Source organism: Lontra canadensis, unplaced genomic scaffold (genome assembly GCF_010015895.1).
Source record: "Lontra canadensis isolate GAN:19392208 unplaced genomic scaffold, GSC_riverotter_1.0 scaffold2, whole genome shotgun sequence".
Lineage (NCBI taxonomy): Eukaryota > Metazoa > Chordata > Mammalia > Carnivora > Mustelidae > Lontra > Lontra canadensis.
Genome location: NW_022630996.1, coordinates 58,201,474 through 58,223,940, shown reverse-complemented (window position 1 = coordinate 58,223,940; position 22,467 = coordinate 58,201,474). Strand labels below are relative to the sequence as shown.

General features: G+C 39.6%; 1 protein-coding gene across 1 annotated transcript in view; it reads right to left on the bottom strand.

Moving 5' to 3' along the window:
- The window catches only part of COL28A1 (collagen type XXVIII alpha 1 chain), a 146,355-nt gene that overhangs the window by 44,813 nt on the left and 79,075 nt on the right, over window positions 1–22,467 (bottom strand). The window contains 5 exon segments of the mRNA XM_032874384.1: window positions 2,347–2,415; window positions 15,818–15,886; window positions 16,069–16,137; window positions 20,646–20,714; window positions 21,366–21,434. Coding sequence (XP_032730275.1) covers window positions 2,347–2,415; window positions 15,818–15,886; window positions 16,069–16,137; window positions 20,646–20,714; window positions 21,366–21,434 — 345 coding nt within the window.

Here is a 22,467-nt window from a genome sequence, read left to right as displayed (position 1 = left end):
CTAGGACTTTGATAGCTAGGAGGAGGTCAGTGGCTGTCTTCAAAGCTTCGAAGGACAGGCTGACCGTCTTGTTAGGGGCTGATGCAGATGGGGACTTAAGTGGAAGCCTGTGCTCATTTACCATTTCATAAATCCCAGGGCCCTTAAAATGTGTGCTAAGTCTACTCTATACTTTATAAATGAACAACAAAGCCTGATGGTAGCACTTCTGTTTACAGTATCATTTACTGAATATTTTAAGCCCACTGTGGAGACCTGCTGCTCAGAAGATTGCTTTCAAAATATCGACAACGCACCTAGTAACTCAAGAGTTCTTGGTGGAGAAGGACGATGAGATTAACGTTTCCATGGCTACTAAGCCAGCATCCATTCTGCAGCTAGTGGATCAAGTAGTAAATCTGACTTTAAAGTTCTTACTTAAGAGATACGTTTTGCAAGAAATGTGAAGATTCACTGAAAGGATAACAAAGTATTTAGAATTACATAAACTTAGTTGATAAAGCAGTGGCAGGGTTTGGGAGGAACGACTCCAATTTTGAAAGAAGTTTTATTCTGGGTAAAATGCTGTCAAAAGCATGCCACAAAGAAATCATTTGTGAAAGGAAAAGTCAACCAAGGTGGCAAACTTCATTGTGGTCTTATTTTCAGAAATTGCCACAGCCACCCGACCTCCAACAACCACACTCTTCATCAGTCAGCAGCCATCAACATGGAGGCAAGACCCTCCATCGGCAAAAAGATGACAACTTGCCGAAAGCTCAGATGATGGTTAGCACTTTTAGCAATAAAGTATTTTTAATGAAGATATAATCATTGGGGTTTTTTTTTTTGACATAATGCTATTGCACCCTTAATAGACTAGAATATAATGGCAACATAACTTTTATATGCACTGCGAAATCAAAAAATTCATTGGACTCTCTTTATTGTGGTAGTCTTGACCTGAACCTACAATGTCTCCAACTATGACCACAAAAATATAGTAAAGCCTCTAAGAAGTCCCACAATAGAGAGATTAGCTTAACTTTTTTTTTATTCCAGAAGTTTGCTAATTAAATTTTGATGGAACAAGCTTTGAGAAATGCTGGATTCATAGAAGTTACTGTATAAGACAGCCTTTTTTTTCTTTCCACTACAGAAAAAGCTTTATTTTTTTCTAATTGTGAGAGGAACGCCTGCTCATTGAAAAAAAAAATTAAAAACAGAAATAAAGAGGACAACAACAAAGAAAAAATAGACCCTTCTTTCCACCACCCAGTGATAACAACTATGAACATCTTGGGAGGATCTTTATCCATGTAAGGTGATCCAGAAAGTTCGGAATAAAAAGAAACCAACTGCCAAAATGAAGTCGATGGACAAAAAAAGATAAACTAAGAATCTTGATAATTCTAGGATCCTCAGTAAAGTCTTTGATTCATAAGGTGTTTGCCCTGCCCTCTCTGATGTGGGGCTCTAATTCACTTCTGTGCATTCTGGTCACGAACATAGGTATTTGAAATTTGAATTTGTAACAAGTGGCTCATTGACACCTGTTTTCCCTATGAACATGCCTGATACCTCTTCATTTTAGTTTCTGAACAAATCAAAGAATTATTTGTTGAGCACATGAATCAAGAGTTAACACAGCTCTTCCACCTCTGCGCTATTCCCACGTTGAGCTGGGGGCTCTAGGATGTTTAGCAGCATCTCTGGTCCCTTCCCACTAGATGCCAGCGGCACTCCTCCCCCAGCTGTGACACCCAGAAATGATTTCAGACATCACCAAATGTCCCCCTAGGGCAAACCAGGGAGGACAAGGACTCCTTCTTTGAAAAACACTGGATTGTGAGAAGGAAAGGATGAATAACCACCAGATTGGAGACAACAAAAGAAAGGGAAATAGAAAGGAGAGCAAAGGGAGCCTGAGGAAGTTTCTCTCACCTTCCATGGGGACAGTAAATCTAGACCCTGGCCCTGTGGCCCTGACAGAGTGGACTATGCATATTTGACACAACAGACAGATTAGCAGGCATTCTGTTGAAGGGCCAGCTGAGGTCCCTCTGACTAGAGGGAAAATGTGCTCCTTAATGATGGCACGGCCTCTAAGAAAACTGGAAATATTTTGAGCGTTTTGCAACCACTTTCTAAAGAGACACTTTCTAATTTCTTTGGGGGAAGTAAATGCCTTTACACACTTAAACAATTTTCCTGAAAGCTACGTAATATGAGAAAATGAGACTTCTCATCAGCACTCCAGAAAAAACAAGTCAACACTAAAATAAACATGTGCTAGGAAGTTAATGTTCACTCGTTTGGCACGGATGGTACCTGAACTTCACGCAGAGCTCAGACTTAAAGACTCACCTTTGGCCCTTGGGTTCCTATGCCCCGAGGCCCAGAGGGGCCTGGGGGGCCTCTGACACCAGGCTCTCCCTGAAAAGACACAATGAATGACAAGTTACTGATCTGAAACAAACAACAACAAGAAAAAAACCTTTATGTTGTATAGTTTATATAAAATGTAATATTTCATGTTAAAAATATTTTGTACAAACTTTCATATATAAAAATATATTTTAAAACCCAAATCCTTGAATTTGACTAAGATATTGAGCCCTTTTTTCGCAGATCACTTTCCTCTACTTGACAAAGGGAGTATTATTACCTTTTGTTTTCATTTCTTATTGCCATTTAAGTAACCTTCCAGCCAACTGATACGGGTCCATTTCAAAGCAATCAAGTTAGTTAACTTTTGACAACCTCAAAGGTACTTTTTCATAACTCCCTTCCCTGGAATTTGGAGAAGGGCCGCCATTGTGAGTGGAGGGAGAAAGAAGAGAGGAGAATAAAAAGAAACCATTGAAAGCTGTAACCCCAATCTGAAGTAGCTGCTTTTAGTGTTTTATGCAACAAAAATTATGCTACTAGGGGTCAAGGATGAGCTTTGAGATATTTCTGCCCTAGAAGCAGTTGTGGTTACAGGATAAGTTCTATACAAGCTTTGCAGATCCCCTAAAGCCTTTTAGAAGAGGCAACTAGCCCAGAAGAGTGGTGGGGCCTGATTAGGGTAGCTCAGGCCCTGTGGTTGGATCTGTGTGAGATGTGAACGACAGGAAGAAGTACAGAAATTAAAATCTCTTCATTAGCCACCTTCTGGTACCCAGAACTCTGCCCCGCATGTTCGTATAGGTTACTGGATGTAATTCAGTACTCATGACAACCCTGTGTTATAGCGATGACTAACTCATCTAACATTTCTGAACCTCAGTACATTCATCAGATATACACAAAATCACACTTAGGTTTCCTGAGGATGACAGGGAAGTAAGACAAAGAACACAAGTGTCTCGATCACAATGTCTAGAGACTGATAGAGACACACAATCTATTGTATCGTGACCACATAATACACAATACACAAATCTATTGAACTATGTGTAAACACAGTTCAATAGATTTTTCCCAGAACCATTCAATGTTTTACCAGAAATAATTGTCTTCCTTGCCTGGGTCCTGTGAAGCCCACCCCAGGTAAAATGGCTCCCTCTTTTGTGCCATTGTACGTATCTAGCTGAGGAGGCACTTGGGAAATATTAATGCCTCACCCCAGTTGTGTGTTGTTGTTGTTGTTGTTTTAAGGATTTATTTATTTGTTTTAGAGAAAGAAAGAGAGCAGGAGCGGGAGGGGCAGAGGGAAGAGAGAATCTCAAGCAGACTCCAGGCTGAGAACAGAACCCAATGTGGGGCTCGATCCCAGAACCCTAAGATCATGACCCAAGCTGAAACCAAGAGTCAGACGCTCAATGGACTGAGCCACTCAGGCCCCCAACCCCAGCTGTTTTATTAAAGAGAAAACTAAAGTAAGTCTAAAGAATTACTTATCAATAGCACAGCTATTGACAAGCAGAACTAGGAGGATGTGGAGAAGGAGGAACGCTCCCAAGTTGCTGGTACAGCCACTTTGGAAAACAGTTTGGCAATTCCTTAAAAAAGTTCAACATCGGGCGCCTGGGTGGCTCAGTGGATTAAAGCCTCTGCCTTTGGCTCAGGTCATGATCCCAGGGTCCTGGGATCGAGGCCCCACATTGGGCTCTCTGCTCATCAGGGAGCCTGCTTCCCCTCCTCTCTCTTTGCCTGCTGCTCTGCTTGCTTGTGATCTCTGTCTGTCCAATAAATAAATAAAATCTTTAAAAAAAAAAAAGTTCAACATCGATTTACCGTATACTAGTAATTTCACTCCTGTACCCAAGGGTAATGAAAACATATGTCCACACAAAGATTTACATATGAATGCTCTTAGCAGAATTATTCATAATAGCTAAAAACTAGAAACAACCTAAATGCCTATCAACTATAAAAGGTGATATATTCAGCAATAAAAAGGAATGGACCACAGCTCCAAGCTACAACATGCACGAACCTCAAAAACATTATTCTCAGTGGAAGAAGCCTGATCTATGAGACCACATATTTTATTCCATTTGTATGAAATGTCCAGAAAAGGCAAATCTATAGAAACAGAAAATAAATCCATGATTGCCTGGGATGAGGAACAGGAACTAGGACAAGATTAACTGTAAATGGGCACAAGGGATTTTATTGGGGGGAAGAAAATGTTCTAAAACTGATTTATAGTAAGGCCTACAACTTGCTAAATTTCCTTTAAAAATCATTGAAACATACACTCGGAGTGTGTGAGTTCTAGGATATATAAAATATGTCTCAACAAAATTATAAAGAAAAAAAAAAGAAGAAGAAGAAGAAAGAAGCCAAAGCCAGCCAGGCTTTGAAGGTAAATCTCCTAAGCTCTTTGCCTGAGGTCCCGTTTCATTCATGTTCTGTTTGGAGCTAAATAACTTCTAGATTGCAACAGTGCCAAATCATGGATTATAAGAAATGATGAAATTGTTTATCTAGCAAAACAGCCCATCCTCATTTAACTTTGCTTTCTACTTATAAATCCTAAAGAGAAAACAAGGCCTTCAAAGACAGGGAAAAGATGTAAACTTCATTGCCAACTTAATGCTTCTTATCTCTAATTTCATAATTACCTATTTCCCTTGTGCCCGCAAGCCACTTTTATGATTCTGGTCACCTGTCTCCATCTCTCCCTCATAGTCCACAGCTGCTTTTGTGACTGCAGGTACTAATTATCTCTCTAACACCTCTCTCCTTCCGATTCCCAACTTTGAGTGACCCCAAGCTTCTCCCAGCTGAAATGATCACTTATCATCAAGAGCTCCAAGAACATGTTCCTGTACATTTCTGTTGTCTCTCCTTTCTTGAGTCTCTTTACTCAAGATCCGTACCTTCAGAGGGAGCATAAGTTCACTGGGGGAGAGTCTCCAGTTATCCCTGACTGATTCACACACTTGCTGCATTTTGACTCCCACCAGCCAAACAGAACCCAGGCAAACATATTTCAATAGAGTCTACCAAGAACCATTTGATGTTTTGTCAAAAGTAATTCTTCTTTGCCTGGTTACTGTGAACCCCACCCCAGATACAATGGCTCCCTCTTCTGTTGCTATTCACCTTGGCCCTTGCCTGATGAGGTTGGAAGCACAGGGCCCCAACTGGATAGGGCAGATATGGCACAATGAGGAGTCTACAACGCCACCTGGAAAGCCTTCTGCTAAGAAAATTAGGACCTGTATCTGAGCAGGTCTCTAAATCTGACAACCACAGGACGTAGAAACATGTCGACATCGTAGGAATAGCATCGACAAGACCCTCAAGGACAAGGAGCTCATCCACATAGAAAGCACGAGGGAAAAACAAAGGAAGACTAACCTTTGCTTAAAAGAGATTTAAGAAGCATCTCAATCGAATGCAATGTGTGGACATCATTTGGATCCCAATTCAGACAATCCAACTGTAACAAATTTGTAAGACAAGCTGATAAATCTGAACACTGGATGTTTGATGATACTAAGGAATTACTAATGTTTTTTTAAGTTTGCTAATGGTACTGCAGTTATTTTTTTTAAAAAAGAGCTTTTATATTTGAGAGATAAATGCTAAACCTTTATATGGGAGATGTCTGGGATTTGCTTTGGAGGAATGCAGTGGAAGAAGGGGAAGAGGATGGTAGAACAGGATTGACCACACACTGATATTAGCTCAACTGTGGCGGGTAAATAGGAGTTCATTTTACTAGCCTTTCTACTTCTACATGTACATAATAATCTTCATAATAAAATGTTTGTAACGGTATTTTTTTAGATCTGTGAATGACATCCAATAAAAACCTCACCAGTAAAGGTGAGGAAAGGCTGCCATGATGTTCACCGTTAATAAGGAGAAGAATACAAGATTTTAGAGATAGAAAGATTGGCAAAGGATGAAAGCACATGGGCGGATTCAGTATCATTAGAACTTACATATCTTTCATGCATTCTTGGTTATGTCCCAAATGTTACACACCTTTTAAAAATTTAGAATATGGAGACAGGGTAGGAGATTTTTTTTATTGAGTAATATTTCTCTTATGAAAGAATTCAACACTCTACTATTCATGGTATTTTTCTTGTGAAGATTTTAGTTAAAACTTCATTCTCTATTAGTATCAGTCATACTAGCACACACACACACCCACACACACACTGAGCCCAGGTGGGAAAGCAAGTGGGAAAAATAGTTGAAATAAGTTGTGAGTGAATGTACTTTAAGCCAGCCTTGTCCGTGTTTATTAGTGCTATTCATTCTCTCTCTTACTCAGTTTCCCTGACTCTCATCATGTAGGGGTGTCTGAAGGCTGAGTGCACACCTTGTGGACTCCTTAATGCCCTTTCTGTTTGGCCAATGAACTTTGATAGCATGTTTCTCACATCATCTGTGATGCTACAGTGTTTCCCTCAAATAAGCTGTCCATCTTTATCCATGTAATTGTTGACATATAGCTGTGTTTTATCTATCCAAATAATATTTTATGATTTTTTGACCTAGGTAAATAGAATCTGATATATGCATTTATTTACCTGAAACACTTTAAATCAAGTCTTAGCTTAACATACTCTGCAGACGTTACAGTGGGTCTGTAACATGGTTTAGGGTTGTCCCTCGGTGTTTCTGTACCATACTTTTTTTTTTTTAATAAAGATTTTATTTATTTGACAGAGATCACAAGTAGGGAGAGAGGCAGGCAGAGAGAGAGAGGGAAGCAGGCTCCCTGCTGAGCAGAGAGCCTGATGCGGAGCTCGATCCCAGGACCCTGGGATCATGACCCGAGCCGAAGGCAGAGGCTTTAACCCACTGAGCCACCCAGGCGCCCCATGTAGCATACTTTTTAATAGATGGGAATATCAAGTACTTAATGAGCTACGGGAATCCACAGAAACACTGTCTCCCTACTATGTGTGGTCTTGAAGATGTATTCTGTCTTTGGTTCCTTTGGCCATGTGGCCCTAGAAGGCCATAACACCCAGTGAGGGCCTACAAGAGGACCATGGTCCAGACTCACTTCACCATTTGATAGCACCGGGTCTGCCACAATGCAGCACCAGTGGTACCTACGAAAGACATTCACCATGACACTTTCAGACGTATGATTTTATTGTCAGTGGATGGCATGACAATCGTAAACAAAAGGAATTACAACAGGCACTTGCACAGCTGGACTTAGCTTCCCATGCAAGAGCTGAGAGTTACTGGAGCCTGCAGAGGGAGCCCTTGCATCAGGAGATAATAAAGAGCCCTGAAAGCAAATTCTGGAGTTGCCCTTTTTGACTATTTCCACCAATTTTGTAAGACCGCATAGCCTAAGTCCTAACCCTACCGTCCACAAAACAAACAAGCAAAACTATTTAGATCGCCCAGAGCTTCCTCTTGGCTCACAAAAGGAATTCTAGACTTGAGATACTCCTTCCGTTTTCACAGGAAATGGCCAACTTTAGAACTAACTCCCTGTAGTACTTGTAGATGTGAATTTAACAAATGATTCAGTGAAAGTTTCCCCTAGACCATAATCTTGCAGAGTGGTTGATTTTAACACCTTTAAAAATCATACATAATCTTATGATGGCCCTGGGAACCATTAATACCGCAAACTTCACTTTTTAATAGAAAGGAAAAGAAACCAAACGCACTATCACATTCATTCTTTTTTTCTCATTGGTAAACCTGTGCTTTGGTAACATTAAAATTACAATAATTAATAATAAAATAAATAACAATTAACATTTATTAAATGTATTATGTGGCAGGTACTTTTCATTCATTATCCCAACATCAGCTTACTTCATTTTATAGAAAGGAAACTGAAACTTCCAGATAAGGCTACACGATTTCCTAGAAACCATGCAGCCAGCAGCAATCCAAACCCAGGTCAGACTCCAGGTCCCACCTCCCTTCTTGGTGTTGGCAAGAGCTGGAGGCAAAATGCTAAAGTCTCCATAGACGTTCTTCCAGCTACCATTTAATGCAAAGACCATGGGTGTTTTCCTAAGTCCTTTACCTCTTTTCCAAAGTCCTTTTCCTACATTCAGTTGGTCACACTCTCTGAAGGAGAGGAAAGAAAGCATCTTCATAACCACATCCCTGAGAGGACCTCACCACATATACAGTGCCCAGCTGTCTAAGGCTATCCTCTCCCTCTCCCCATTGTTGCCACTGCTCAGTTTTGTGGTTTACCCCAATGTCTTTACTTAATCTCTTTCCAGATCTTCTACCTATACCATACTGTATCCATACTGTATCCATTTCTGTATCCATACTGCAATATACTTGATTTGGCAGAGTAAGGCACACTGTGATGACTACTATGACATCAGTGTGTTAGAATTCATTCAAATGTTTTATAGACATTTTTCCATTAATTTCTCAGAATAAGCCTGTGAGGTGGGCATCATTATCCAGACCACAGAGGAGGAGGCTTAAGTCCCAGGGAGAGTAAGTAACTTGCTGAGGTCACTTAGCTAATAAGTAACAGAGGTCCCCTCAGAGCAGTGAAAAGGAAACAATCTATTATACCTTCTGGATTTTATAAGATTTAAATACAATGTTTGAGAAGATAGTGCTTTTCAAGACAAAGCAGCCCAATGAGACTGCCTTCCCCCACCCCCACCACACACATAGACGAGGCTCTAATCCCTGCTTCGCCCTTGGTCTATGCCTGTTAGGTCCCTGTCACTCTTTGGGAGGACTGTGGAAGCAGGTTACAGTTGTTCTAAAAGGGATTTCATGCTTTTCTACTTGGGGGACAATGAAAAGCAAACTGAATTCACTATGAAAAGAATGAGCTGCTAAAAAATTTCCCCAGGAATAGTACTCAAGATTTTACCAAATGATGAAACCAGGGAATGACTGAGTTTCAAAATAACTCATAAGTCAACTTGATGATTAACAACTGCCTCATGTTTCTTCCTTTCTGGTTTTGTATTTTTGAAGATTTTATCTATTTATTTGAGAGACAAAGAATGAGAGAGAAAGCATGAGAAGGGGGAGGGTCAGAGGGAGAAGGAGACTCCCCACTGAGCAGGGAGTCTGATGTAGGACTCGATCCCAGGACTCCAGGATAATGACCTGAGATGAAGGCAGTCACTTAACCAAATAAGCCACCCAGGTGCCATCATTTCTGGCTTCTAAATAAAATTAAGATCTAACTACAAAGGCTTCAGTTACCGCAAACATAAGCACCGCTCTGGAATGGATTCTGTAATGAACTTAGGCACTGGTCTGGTAACTCTGCCGTACCTGCCAGGATGGCCATGGAAATTTAGCTTTTTGTAAGCTTCTGAATAGACAACTTGATACTGAGAATGCATATTTGTTGCTGACTGGCCTTTGTCACAGCACTCAGTCACTTCTCACCAACACCCTTTAATGTGAAAAGGGAGACAGGAACAGTTACCAGCCCAATTATCAGGGAGATGTGAAAATAATGAAGAAGGTGCTAGAAAACAAGCACTCAGATCATGATAACATTTGCTTTAGCATATTTTCCCAGTGTGTTTTCAAAATATTTTAAATAATTTCCATTCTTCCAACTAATTTCTCTCCTTAGAGCTTTAATATTCACCCCCAAGCTTCAGTGTCTCAAAGTCCATGAAAATTTAAAAACTTGCTTTAGAATGGTTGCGGGGGGGTGGGGGTTGGAAGAGGAGGAGACAATCAACAATTTGATTGTTTCTTTTCTCAAAATCAACTCATCAAAGATGAACAAAAGATTCCCCTGTGCCAAGGTGCTGAGAATATTATTGGAGAGGTAGAGAGTCTTTCTTATTTAGCTACATTGGGAATTTTTTTTTTAAAGATTTTATTTATTTATGAGAGAGAGAGAGAGAGAGAGCACAGGCAGACAGAATGGCAGGCAGAGGCAGAGGGAGAAGCAGGCTCCCTGCAGAGCAAGGAGCCCGATGTGGGACTCGATCCTAGGACCCTGGGATTATGACCTGAGCCAAAGGCAGCTGCTTAACCGACTGAGCCACCCAGGCGTCCTGCTACATTGGGAATCTTGAAAATAGAAATACTGATATTGTTCCTAATGACAGAGAGAAGAGAAGACTCTCTTGTAATGATAGTCAATATAGTTTTCCACAGAGGGAGAGCTTCTCTAATCTGAATGACTGAAAATAAAAATGTGTTGATGGGTGGCCAATGCTAGGAGGATTTATTGTGTGTCTCCAGGGCTGAAGGAAGAGGTGGTATGTATGTACTGCTGGGGAGAGAAACGCAGAGCTAGGAAAACAGCAAGGAGAGATGAAAGCAGCCTTGAAGATCACAACACAGACCAAATACGGCTCTGATCTTAAAGAACGTGCATGGAACTGAATTGGGGAATAACCTTGAAAAGTCACCTAGTCAAGTTTTCCTGGTCTTGAATGTGACCTTTTCTGAAATCTAAAGGTCAAGTTGCTTGGTATTTCAACTTGATATGGCTCTGGCTCTAATTAGTCCTGGTATTGAGCTGATTATCTTGCCTGTCACAATTTTGCAGTCCTGTTATGGGAGGTGGGTTTTTCCCGCTCCAACTTGTAGTCGCAGATGCTTAACGTCACTGTCATGAAGTCTGTATCCAAGGCCAGCCCTCCTTGTCAGAGACTGTTCAAAATGGAGTTTCTTGTCCAGTCCATGTCCACCAATGGAATTCACAAATTCCTAATGCAGCTCTGTGTGAATTGCTCCTCTGTTCTGCCACAGCCTGTTGGTGGTGTACACATATGTGAGCCATTGCAGAGAACAGAGGGGCAATTCAAATGCTGGGAACATTTTTAGAATAATGATACTCGGTGGAATTTCACAGAGCCTTGCATTTTAATTTATGACTATGGACCAATTTTGTCAAATAAAGCATGTATTTACAATATGCAAATATTTGAAGCTTTTAAAAATTGTTTAACTCTTCTGGGTTAATGTTTATGTAATTTAATTCATTAATGTTTACATAATTTAATTCATTAATGTTTACATAATTTAAGTTTGGACGATGGGAAAGGTTGGCTGGCTGGAAAGGAAAAATCATCTGACTGTATGCCGAGATATCTGGAAGATAGCTTTGAAAATGAAGCATCTGCACATCAGGGCAAGTCAGTCTCTCTGCTCTGATTTATTCATTCATTTCATTTGCATTCATTCACCCATATTCATAGTCTCCCTTTTACACATGAACACAATATAGTATCAACACTGTTTCTCTTGTAAAGGGACAAGGTGTTCAGCCTTTCTGCTTCCTTATCTCCTTTCCTATAAAACAAGGGAGTTGTTTAAAATGCCATGATATCCTGGAAATATTTAGGTAGTGTATAATGTCTATTGACATAGTATACAATAATAATAGCAACAACCCAACATATGCTTCCTGCCCGCAGATTTTATTCCAAACACTTGATGGTGGAGAGGCCCCTTGAGGGCCCTAACAGGCAGGTTAGAGCCCCTCTGTGCTTACTGTCTTTCCTGGACCCAGCTCACCTGCTCCAAAGTTTCAGGGAAGAAATGGCTTCTTCTCTGATGAACTAGCACACCGAAGGGGGCTAAAAGAACTGAGAGAGGTACGTGGCAGGATGTACCTGTCCTTACGGAGCTCAGGAGAGGCACTCCTTGCATGTTTCTTCTAGGAGGCCAAGGGTAAACTCTCACACTCAGAGATATCAGTGGCTCAGCCCCTGGGTCCCATTTCACCTTTGCAGGTGAAAATACAGGAGCAAAGAGTCAAGTGAGCTTCTCAAAGGCAGGTGAGGGTCACATAATGATAGTCCCCAAAACAAGGCATCTTTTTTTGTCTATAGGGGTTCAGTGAAAAAGTACAGGCAGCACGAAATAAGATCCTTGAGCTTGCCTTCCCCATCAACAAACAAGTCTGGGTCCGGGGAACTGGGCACTAGGTGAGTGCTTCCCATTCAGCAAGAAAGTAAGTTGTCAGTTTCTCTTCCAGGCATGTTTCAAAAGCAGATTTTAAAACTGTATTTCCTATCTACTTAGAAATGTAGTTTTTATAAGAATTTTAGAAGTCTTTCAGAAGCCCTTGTCAAAATTCAGATGCAATTGAAGGCAACTGTATATAGAAGTACTATAATCACTGATGTCATATGGAATTCTTCCACTTGGAAAAAAGCCAGAGAGCACTACAAGGGTGTAAGATGTCAGGGACTGCTTCTGATAGGTTTTGAAACATAGAAGCTTTGATTCTAATGTCTGTGTCATATGCTAAACACATGTGCCCTTAACTAAATAGCACCAAAACCTACCATAAATTGTCAACCTTAATGGTTTCCTCATTTCAAAACACATTTGTTTTGTAAGTTAATGCACTTTTAGGCCAGAATTTTAAGGTGACTACACAGAGTTTAAATGAAAAACATATCTGGTATTTTAAGTCAGAATGAAAGGAGGTGAATTTTGCACACATTTGAGACCACTGCTTTCACTACCATTGACACCTTTAGGTTCTTTGAGGGTCTCACCTCCACTTTACCAAACCAGAAGAACAAAGTTAGGTGGAATTAAACTTTTCCAAATCTCTCTCTTTCTTTACTTGTGTGTGTGTGTGTGTGTGTGTGTGTTTCCAAAAGTTTTCTTCAGAGAAAAAGATGACATGAAGACTTTAAGGCCTCTACCAAAGATGAGAGATGATATTGAAAATTATTTAAAAGCTGGTGTTTGCTTTTAGGATTTCCTTTATTTCCAAGTTTGTGATCCAAGTTCTTTAATTCTAAGACCTGCTTGCACGATTTCCAGGATAAAACATTTTCTCAGCAGCCACAGGATGAGGTCAAAGAGAAAAAGGAAAGGCAGCTGAGAGTGGGTTGGGGGCGGGGGGAGGCAGATCCTAGCCAATATTCTCTCCTTCCCTCAGCTAGGAATGAGCTGTCTGATGCTGCCTCCCCTCAGCCTTCTGTCTATAGATAATGAGTCTCCCTTAATACACATATATGGCAACATGTTGGTTGTTTCAAAAAGTAAAACAGGCAACATAAAATTTTGAAGGAACAAGCTTTTTCTTGACTTCCCTCCGCCTAAAATGTACATGATAACGAATATAGGGGACTTTCAGAGAAAACCAGTATATGGAATCATTTACTAAATGTTTTAGTTTGTATGTTAAATGACCTGACATAATAGAAATAAATAAAAAAAAATATTTTCTGTGTATAATTGCCTGCCTTTATAATCATTGCTAAATGCAGAATAGTAACTTAATAGTATAATTTATATGTATATGTATACACTATGTATACTTATCTAAATATATAGATATTGACTATCTATATATATAGTATATATATCATAGATATATACTATGTATATTATCTAAAATATAATAATCTATTCAGTGGAAGTATAAATGATTATGTTTCTATTAGAATACAAACACATTCCAATATACATTTAATACATTTAATTTATTTAATACATTTTATTCCATGCCATATATTAAATAAGTTTCTACTTTCCTCACTAAAGGAAATTTACATAATAATTTATATAATAACAAAAGTTTTTACCCATGCTCCACTCAGAGCAGAAAACGGCAAAGTTTACATACTGAAATGTCTTCCAATTTTTAAATTTTAACATTTGACAGATGACTATGCTTTAAGGAAAAAAAAAAGAATACTACCATACCCAAGTATGCTTCCTTATCTCCATACCTTCAGTATGGTTTATTGACACTGTCAAGGTATGTTAGAGGATTGGATTCAGTTCTGAGTCAGACCAAGCCAGAACCTTGATAAAAGTATTCATGTGTGCTCCTTTGTATAGTTTACATATAGTTTACACAGTACTTTCAGACACAGCCTCTCCCTGGGCTCTCGTGATTATGCTAACAGAGACGGAGTCGTCAAGCTGTCCTTTACAGACAATATTTAGCGCCATGGGTCTCCCACCTTTTATTGTCCCAAGGAGAAGGCAAAAGGGCCCCTGCCTCACTGTACAGAAGCATTGGCAAGGTGATGTCTCTCCCACAGGCTGGGGCAGAGACCAAAAAATCAAAACAAGAAGCTGACATTGAGCAATTAGAACATCTCTCTCTAATGACCTGGAAGCACTTGAAAAACTAAGTAGATATGTTTCTACAGACATGTTTTCTCTTTAGGGTAATAGTGATCGTTCATTCACTTTCCACTCACTCAACATGTTATACAGCCCCTACTGGGTGGCACGGCTACTTCTGGTGCCAGGAATTTGGCAGGGATCAAGACAAAGAGCCTACCTTCAGGAAAACATATACTCTGGTGGGACACACAGAACAGTAAATGAGCAAGATGGTTTGAAAAAGTGGTTTTTCTGTGGAGGACATACACAGGGGCATGTGAGAGTGATGAGTAAAGGGAGAGACGATTGTCCTTTGTTTAGGCGACCAGGCTCAGGTTAGGCAAGATTTGAGCTGTGGCCATAGAATGAGCCATCTTGACAGAGCCAAGACCCAGAAGCAAGAATGAACTGAAATAGGGTGGGCCAGTGTAGCCCACAAAAGGCAAAAAGGAAAAGGGGGTAGGAACTATAATCAGGTCATGAAGGGATACATAGGTCATAGGAAGTGGTAGGATCTTGTTTTAAGTGCAGAGAGAATCCATCAGAGTGTTTTTTGAGAAGGAAAGTATTATGATCTGATTCCTGGTTTTAAAAGACAGCTCTGCCTGGCAGGTAACAGAAGGGCCGAGGTAGAAGAGGGAAGGCCCAAGGAGGGGTTATTTTAATGGCCCAGACAAGTGATGATGGTGGTCTGCCCTGGTGAAGCAGAAGGAGAAAAGCAGCTAGAATCAAAATGTATTTTGAAAAGAGAACTGACAACATTTACCAAAAGACTAGACATGGAGGGAAAGGAAAAGGAAGGGACAAAAATGACTCAAGTCTCCTGGCTTGGGCATGAATGAGGTGGGTGGTGCCATTTATAGACTTATGAGGTAAAAATCAAAATTAAATTAAAATTTGGGCCTTAGGTTAGAGATGTCTGTGAGAAATCCAAGAGAAGTTATATGGTAAGAAACTAGATGTGTACAACCAGAGCTTAGGGGGAAAGACAGAAATCTGAAAGGCATCAGCATATGAGTAGTGGTTAAAACCATGGGGCTGGATGAGATCACCTCAGGGAAGAGATGTCTAAAGGAGAAGGAGGGCTCTGGACATAACTCTGCCTTTGGTACAGAAAACAAAGCATCAAAGGAACCTGAGAGTTGCTACCAGAGAAGAAGGAGAAAATCCACAAAATTAATCCATGTTCAAATTTGTGTAAATTCCCCCAGGAAGTCCATAGTTGAAGATAAATAACTATCAATTATTTAGATGCCACTTCTCCTCTATTATGTCTGATAAAAAAAATTTCACCATTACCAAAGTCACTTACCCACAAAACATCTCCCTAGAAGCTACTATGTTGCCTACTTTAAAATCTTACCTTTGCTCCGGTGTCTCCCACTCCACGTAAGCCCATGGGCCCAGGGGGTCCTGGTAGTCCCCGAGGTCCCTGAGATGAAATAATAAGGAAGGGAGTGAGCATCCTTGTCATGCGCAGTATTTATCAAGAAGGAAGGAAGGAAGGGATGGATGGAGAAAGGAGCGTGTGGAGGGAAGAAAGAAAGAAAGAAAAAAAGGGAAGGAGGGAAGGAGGGAGGGAATGAAGGAAATTGCAGTGATGTCCACACTTACAGCCACGCCAGGATAGCCATCCCCTTTGAGTCCTGGAGCACCCACTGCTCCTCGAGGTCCTTGGGCCCCCTGCGTAAATTCAACACTGGGTGACATCACAAGACTAAATGATGAAACATCTGGCAAAACTTAAGCACCATACCAACTCTCTATGGCAAACATGCACTTGATAAGTGCAAAGGAATGATTTTAAAAATTTTAGAAGGGAAGTCTACCACATATGACAACTTGTTTTAAGTATCTCTTCATAAGTCTGACCTACTTGTGTTTGGTGGGAAGCGTGGAATGAATACAGGGAGTATATGTGAACCTCACAAAATCCTCTATAGGAAACATATTCATAGGGATTAAAAATGACTGATCAGTGATATTTTAATTTTTAAAATTACATTTTTTTCTGGGGTGTCTAGGTGGCCCAGTGTGTTAAAGCCTCTGCCTTCGGCTCAGGTCATGATCCTAGGATCCTGGGATCAAGCCCTGCATCGAGCTCTCCGCTTGGCGGGGAGCCTGCTTCCCCCTCTCTCACTACCTGCCTCTCTGCCTACTTGTGATCTCTGTCTGTCAAATAAATAAATAAAATCTTTTAAAAAAATTAAAAAATAAATAAAATTACATTTTTTCATATCATAAATTGTAGACAAGTATTAAAATGAGAAATTTTAATACGTATAGTGTGAGAAGAAGAGAAGGAAAGAATACGTAGCAAAATCTCAAGTGTAAAATTTTGAATGTCAAATAAGATAATTATACACTACCTATTGTTATGTGACATCTAATTTCCTCTCCAATGGGGCCTGAATCACACAGGGAATAAATAAGCCCATATGAAAATTAAAAACAGATTATTTTTTTAAGTTATAAATAGATAGGACACACAGTTTATGATTCATATCTTGAGACCTAGAAAGAAGTCCTAAATATTGCTTTACATGATAACCTTTAGCATCAAAAACTATAGTAGCTATAATTGGCCTCCTATACAGAGGATTGGGAAGCGTGATTACTGCCTTTTGAATAACAGAATTTTCTGAGATGTGTAACTCTCCTTCAGATGGAAATCAAAGGCTTTTTTTTTTTTTTTTTTTTGAGAGTGCAATTGCGGGCAAAGTGGGGAGGGTTAGAGAGGAAGGGAGGGAGAATCTCAATCAGACTCCCTGCAGAGCTCAGAGCCCAACTTGGGACTCCATCTCATGACCCTGAGATCATGACCTGAGCAGAAACCAAGGCTCAGTCACTTAACTGACCAAGCCACCCAGGTGCCCCACAGATCAAAGAAATTTCTGATTAAAGTAAAATGGAGAGAGAGGAAGAAAAAAAATGAAGAAGACTCTCAGGTTTAGAAAATATAAATCTATTTTGCTATATATAAAACATGTAATTCTTTCTGTATCACATTCGGTTCTGTTACTGTGATAACTCTTCTAATGGCCCTTGTCAACACATATAAATTATTTTGATTTAAGGCTATTCTTATTTCTAAATATTTATGGTTGGGAAGAAACTGATCATTGGCAGACCCGTGTTTTGGAAAAAGTAACAGAACTCTCCATGCTTTCCTTATATGCAAGGAGCTCACATTCTGATCATACTGCCAGTATTCCAAGCCAAATATAGCCCCAAACCCAACTCCCCAAAGTTGTTCCTAGCTCTACTTCTAGGAATGAATGCCTGCCAGGGTCAGGGGGGAGGGGGGGAGGAAACCTGCATACTCCTTAAGCAATAACAAAGTTAAGTTTATTTAGAAAACCAGGAATATGATAGCTGCTTTTTTCCTATTAAATCTGAGACTGGTTTTACGTGATGAACCTTCTTAAGAATGATCTTTAGAAAACAAGAGACCCCTTCTAAAAACTTAATGGACTGTTTATCATCAACAACAACACAGGATGATCCCTTCTAGTTAAGTGACCGAGAGCAAAAAAAGTTCTTTGGGAGCCGTGAATCTTGGCATATCCTTAGCCACAGCAAACTAACCAATCACATCTCAGAAGGATTTCTTGTGCTATTCCAACCATATTTCAGATTAAAGCCCTAAACATTCCACAGGGACATGTCCCCAAATAAGATGCCCTTTTCTTTCCATGCTCACACAAGGAACAGGCCCCCAACCAAACAAAGCAGGAACTGCTCCCTGGTTAAGCTGGAAGGAGAAGAAAACCAGAATCCAAAATTCATTTTCAGTTTTTATTCCTAAATTTCAAGACTATAACAGATTATCAGCAGCTGTTACTGTTTATCCGCTGGCACCCACATTGGGAGGAAAAAAATGTTAAAACATTTATAGTTTACAACTAAACATTTTTTTTCCTAGAGATCTGTGTCCTGCGTCCTGTAAAAATTTCAGTTAGCTTGTTACTTCTCATGTTCATAGGAAATATTGGGGGCAGGGAGAGGGGCACTGTTTTGTGTCAGATTTTTATTCTGGACTCCTCATAATATTTTTATAGGGAGAATTTTTGTCACTTGGCCTTGAAGCACTGGATTCAAGAAAATATCCTGCAGAGTGATTTGAAGCGTCTCTCTCATTCAGCAGAAATTAAGGTAGAAATCTTAATCTGGTGTTTCATAACAGACTTTAGGGGAGGACCTGGGAGCTCCCTGAAGTCATATGCAAAACTGAATTATGTGCCAAGACTTCCATCAGACATTTAACCTTTCAAAAGCTTAAAAAGTAGTGCACTAGAGAAGAATGACAGAAGAAATATTGTTAAAGGCCAAGGGATTAGAAAAATTGTGGAGTAAGGAGTTGGAACACATCGATTAAATACATCACCAACAACACGAATAATGATCAGTAAAAAACGAGGTGGGGATCTTTATAAATCTAGGCCGCACATTTAACTGGATTTTATTTTTTTTGTAAAGAAAACTATAAGTAGAGAGAAGTAGCTTTAAATAATGGAACTAGGAATATGCAGATTAGGAAGTTATTAAACTATATGAAAATTGCCATCCAAGCATTCTTGATCAAGGCCAAAGCTATAGTTTTAGCATGAGAAAATTTGGAATTTTCTCCTTGCCTCCTACATAGTTTGGGTTGCCATGTGCCTCAGAGTCAGGGGACTGGGATGACCATCTTATTCTAGTTTGCCCTGGACTGGCTCTATTTTAGCTTGAAAATCCCACATCCCAGAACCTTCTGTGTCCCCAGTAAACCAGTAAACTCTCACTCTAGCAAGGACAACTGTTAAAGTGATTAGGAATAAGTCAAGCAGAGAGAGTCAAGTATCCTATGGTTTCACTTACTTGTGGAGTATAAGGAATAACATGGAGGACATGGGGAGATGGAGAGGAGAATTGAGTTGGGGAAAATTGGAGAGGGAGACGAACCATGAGAGACTATGGACTCTGAAAAACAATCCAAGGGTTTTGGAGGGGTGGGGGGTGGGACGTTGGGTGAGCCTGATGATGGGTATGGAAGGCCCATATTGCATGGAACACTGGATGTGGTGCATAAACAATGAATTCTGGAACACTGGAAAGAAATTTAAAAAATAAATAAAAAATTTTTAAAAAGTGATTAGGAACAACAGAAGTCAGGATCCTCCCTCCATCTTTAAAAGGAGCTCTCCAACTTAATAACAGTATATAGGAGATTTCACATTATATTTCAAAGAGGGTTCTAAGTTTTCTTTTCTGAAGTTTTGAAAATCACTGATGTTAGTACTGGATCCTTTTTATCCAGAAGAGGCAATCTGATAGAACGAAAGCCAGTTTCAAAACCACATAAAAACATGCTACTAATTCGATACAGTGCTGATTATGGAGCCCCGAAGCCCGTTCTCATAAACAGAGATGGGATGTGTTTGTGACATTTGGAATGTTAAATTTTGCTGTCATGCTGAGTTTTGTGTAAGCAGGGATATGGTGCTTTGTTGCCATGGAAAATAGATATGATTACCTAAAACTGTTATCTCCTATGATTATTTGCATTTTCATTTAAAATAACTCTGAAAGATAGAAAAGAAAGCAGAGAAATTTAATTCAGTAAAGGTCCCAAACATGAACTTCTTGGACAATGTTTTACGAAAGAGATACCTAGGCCATTAATATGTAAATAAGGAAGCTACGGGTCATATAATCTCTTATTTCACAGACGTTACAAAAGAAGCATTTTCAAACAAATGTTTAATCATCTAAAATCTAACCATAGGAGCTATCATCCCTCCACATTCATGAAAAATGGATCATCTGATGGCCTGATTTTTAAAAACAATGATAGTGTACTTTTACATTAGAGTCCATCATTGTGGAGTGAGGAGAAAAGTCTCAACTATCAATTTTCTGTGCATTAATTCCCCTTTCCCTTCTCTCTCTCTCTCTCTTTTTTTTATATATATTTTTAAAAAGATTTTATTGATTTATTTGACAGACAAAGATCACAAGTAGGCAGAGAAGCAGGCAGAGAGAAAGAGGGAAGCAGGCTCCCCGCTGAGTAGGGAGCCCGATTTGGGGCTCTATCCCAGGAACCTGAGATCACTACCTGAGCTGAAGGCATAGGCCCTAATCACTGAGCCACCCAGGTGCCCCTCCCTTTTCTCTTATGGAGGGGAAAAAAGAACACAAATAAAGCCTACCTTTGGTCCTCGAACAGCAATTCCTGGTTCTCCTTTAAATCCAGGCATCCCCGGTCCTCCTCTATCTCCCTGCACATTTCAAATAATGTTCAGTTTCAGGCTTTAAATTGCAGGAGAAACCATAATAGCATAGAACACAAAAGAGTGAGCCAATTTATAAAGGGCTTAATCTATCAGTCTCAGATCTTGAGGTAGTAGCTTCTTCTAATACATTTGAGGGGGATTTCAAATACCAAGCAAATAAAACCTGTCAGTGAGGACTGTGACAGCTGTTTATAGAAAGGCCACTGAAATAAGTGGCTATCTAGACTCAAATATTTAGACTATACGAATACCCAGGAAAGCTCTTAAATCTGAGTGGTTTTCTTCTCTGCCAGACTCTCTGATTATTAATCCTACTGGATTCTTCTGAATAAACACAATAAATTTTTACCTGCATTAGGGTCTAGAATTTGGTAGGGGTAGTTCATGGTGAAGTGACAACTTCAAGACCAGGAGCAAGAAACCTGGTTTCTAATCTTCAATTTCCTGCTAGCCTTTAGTTTGCTTACTTGTGAAATGTCAGGGTTGAACCAGATAATATCTTGGGGTTCTTCCAAAACTAAAATTCTAGTTTACTGATATCATAAATTTTCCCCACGCCAACTGCCAAAGATCCAAGTTATAACTCAATCAATCATTCATTCATTCATTCACTCACTCACTCCCAAAAATGCATACCTTTGGCCCAGGTGGTCCAGGGATCGATGCTCCAGGCATCCCAAAAGGACCCATAATTCCTGGTTCACCCTAAAAAGAAAAGAACAAAATACTCCTTACATTACAAGCAAAGAAACCATATATAGGAATTATATTAGGAAAAACATAGAAATGTATTTCCAGCATTTTAAAATATTATGACCTGTTTCACAGACCATTGTGAAAATATTTGAACATTTTTGATAAACCACTGCTAAAGTTTTTGATGATGAACATTCCAGGGCCTTTAATAAATGCACTCAATTAGTTTCTAAATATTAGGAAATTTTTATCCCTTGTGCATTCTTTTATTAGTTAATAAAAATTATGTAATTCATGGTGCTTCCCTTTTGTATTGCATGTCAGGAAACTCAGAGGGAAATGTTTGTTCAATTACAACAGTTTTCTTCAACATAAGTTCTTGGGTATACTTGGTAAGTAAATAATGTTTCCTGTAGTTCCTTCTAAAATTTTCCTTTGTTATTTTATTTTATAGCCCATGGTATATCAGTCTTCCATTGTATCTTAGCTCATATCACTTTTTTAGAACTAGGGAGTTTATGGTAAAAATGATGGAATTTTGTATTAAAAAATGTCTGGGTTTTTTTTTTTTGGTGTCTCAATATTGAGTCTCAAGAAAGACTCAAACAATATCTCTGTCCTATCTGGTTCTGGACCAGTGATCCTCAAATCATCAGAGGAGTTTGATAAAATATAGGTCAGGTCTTAGCCCCAGAGATTTTTTTTTTTTAAGATTTTATTTATTTATTTGGCAGACAGAGATCACAAGTAGGCAGAGAAGCAGGCAGAGAGAGAGGAGGAAGCAGGCTCCCCACTGAGCAGAGAGCCTGATGTGGGGCTCCATCCCAGGACACTGGGATCATGACCTGAGCCAAAGGCAGAGACTTAACCCACTGAGCCACCCAGGCGCCCAAGCACCAAAGATTTTAGTTCAATAGATCTAGGGGCTGGGCCCAGGAATATGAGTTTTATGAGGCCTCTCTGGGAATTCTGATATAGGTACAATTATCTCACTTAAAGACACTATCCAAAGCAATTGTCATTAAAAAAGGTATATACACCC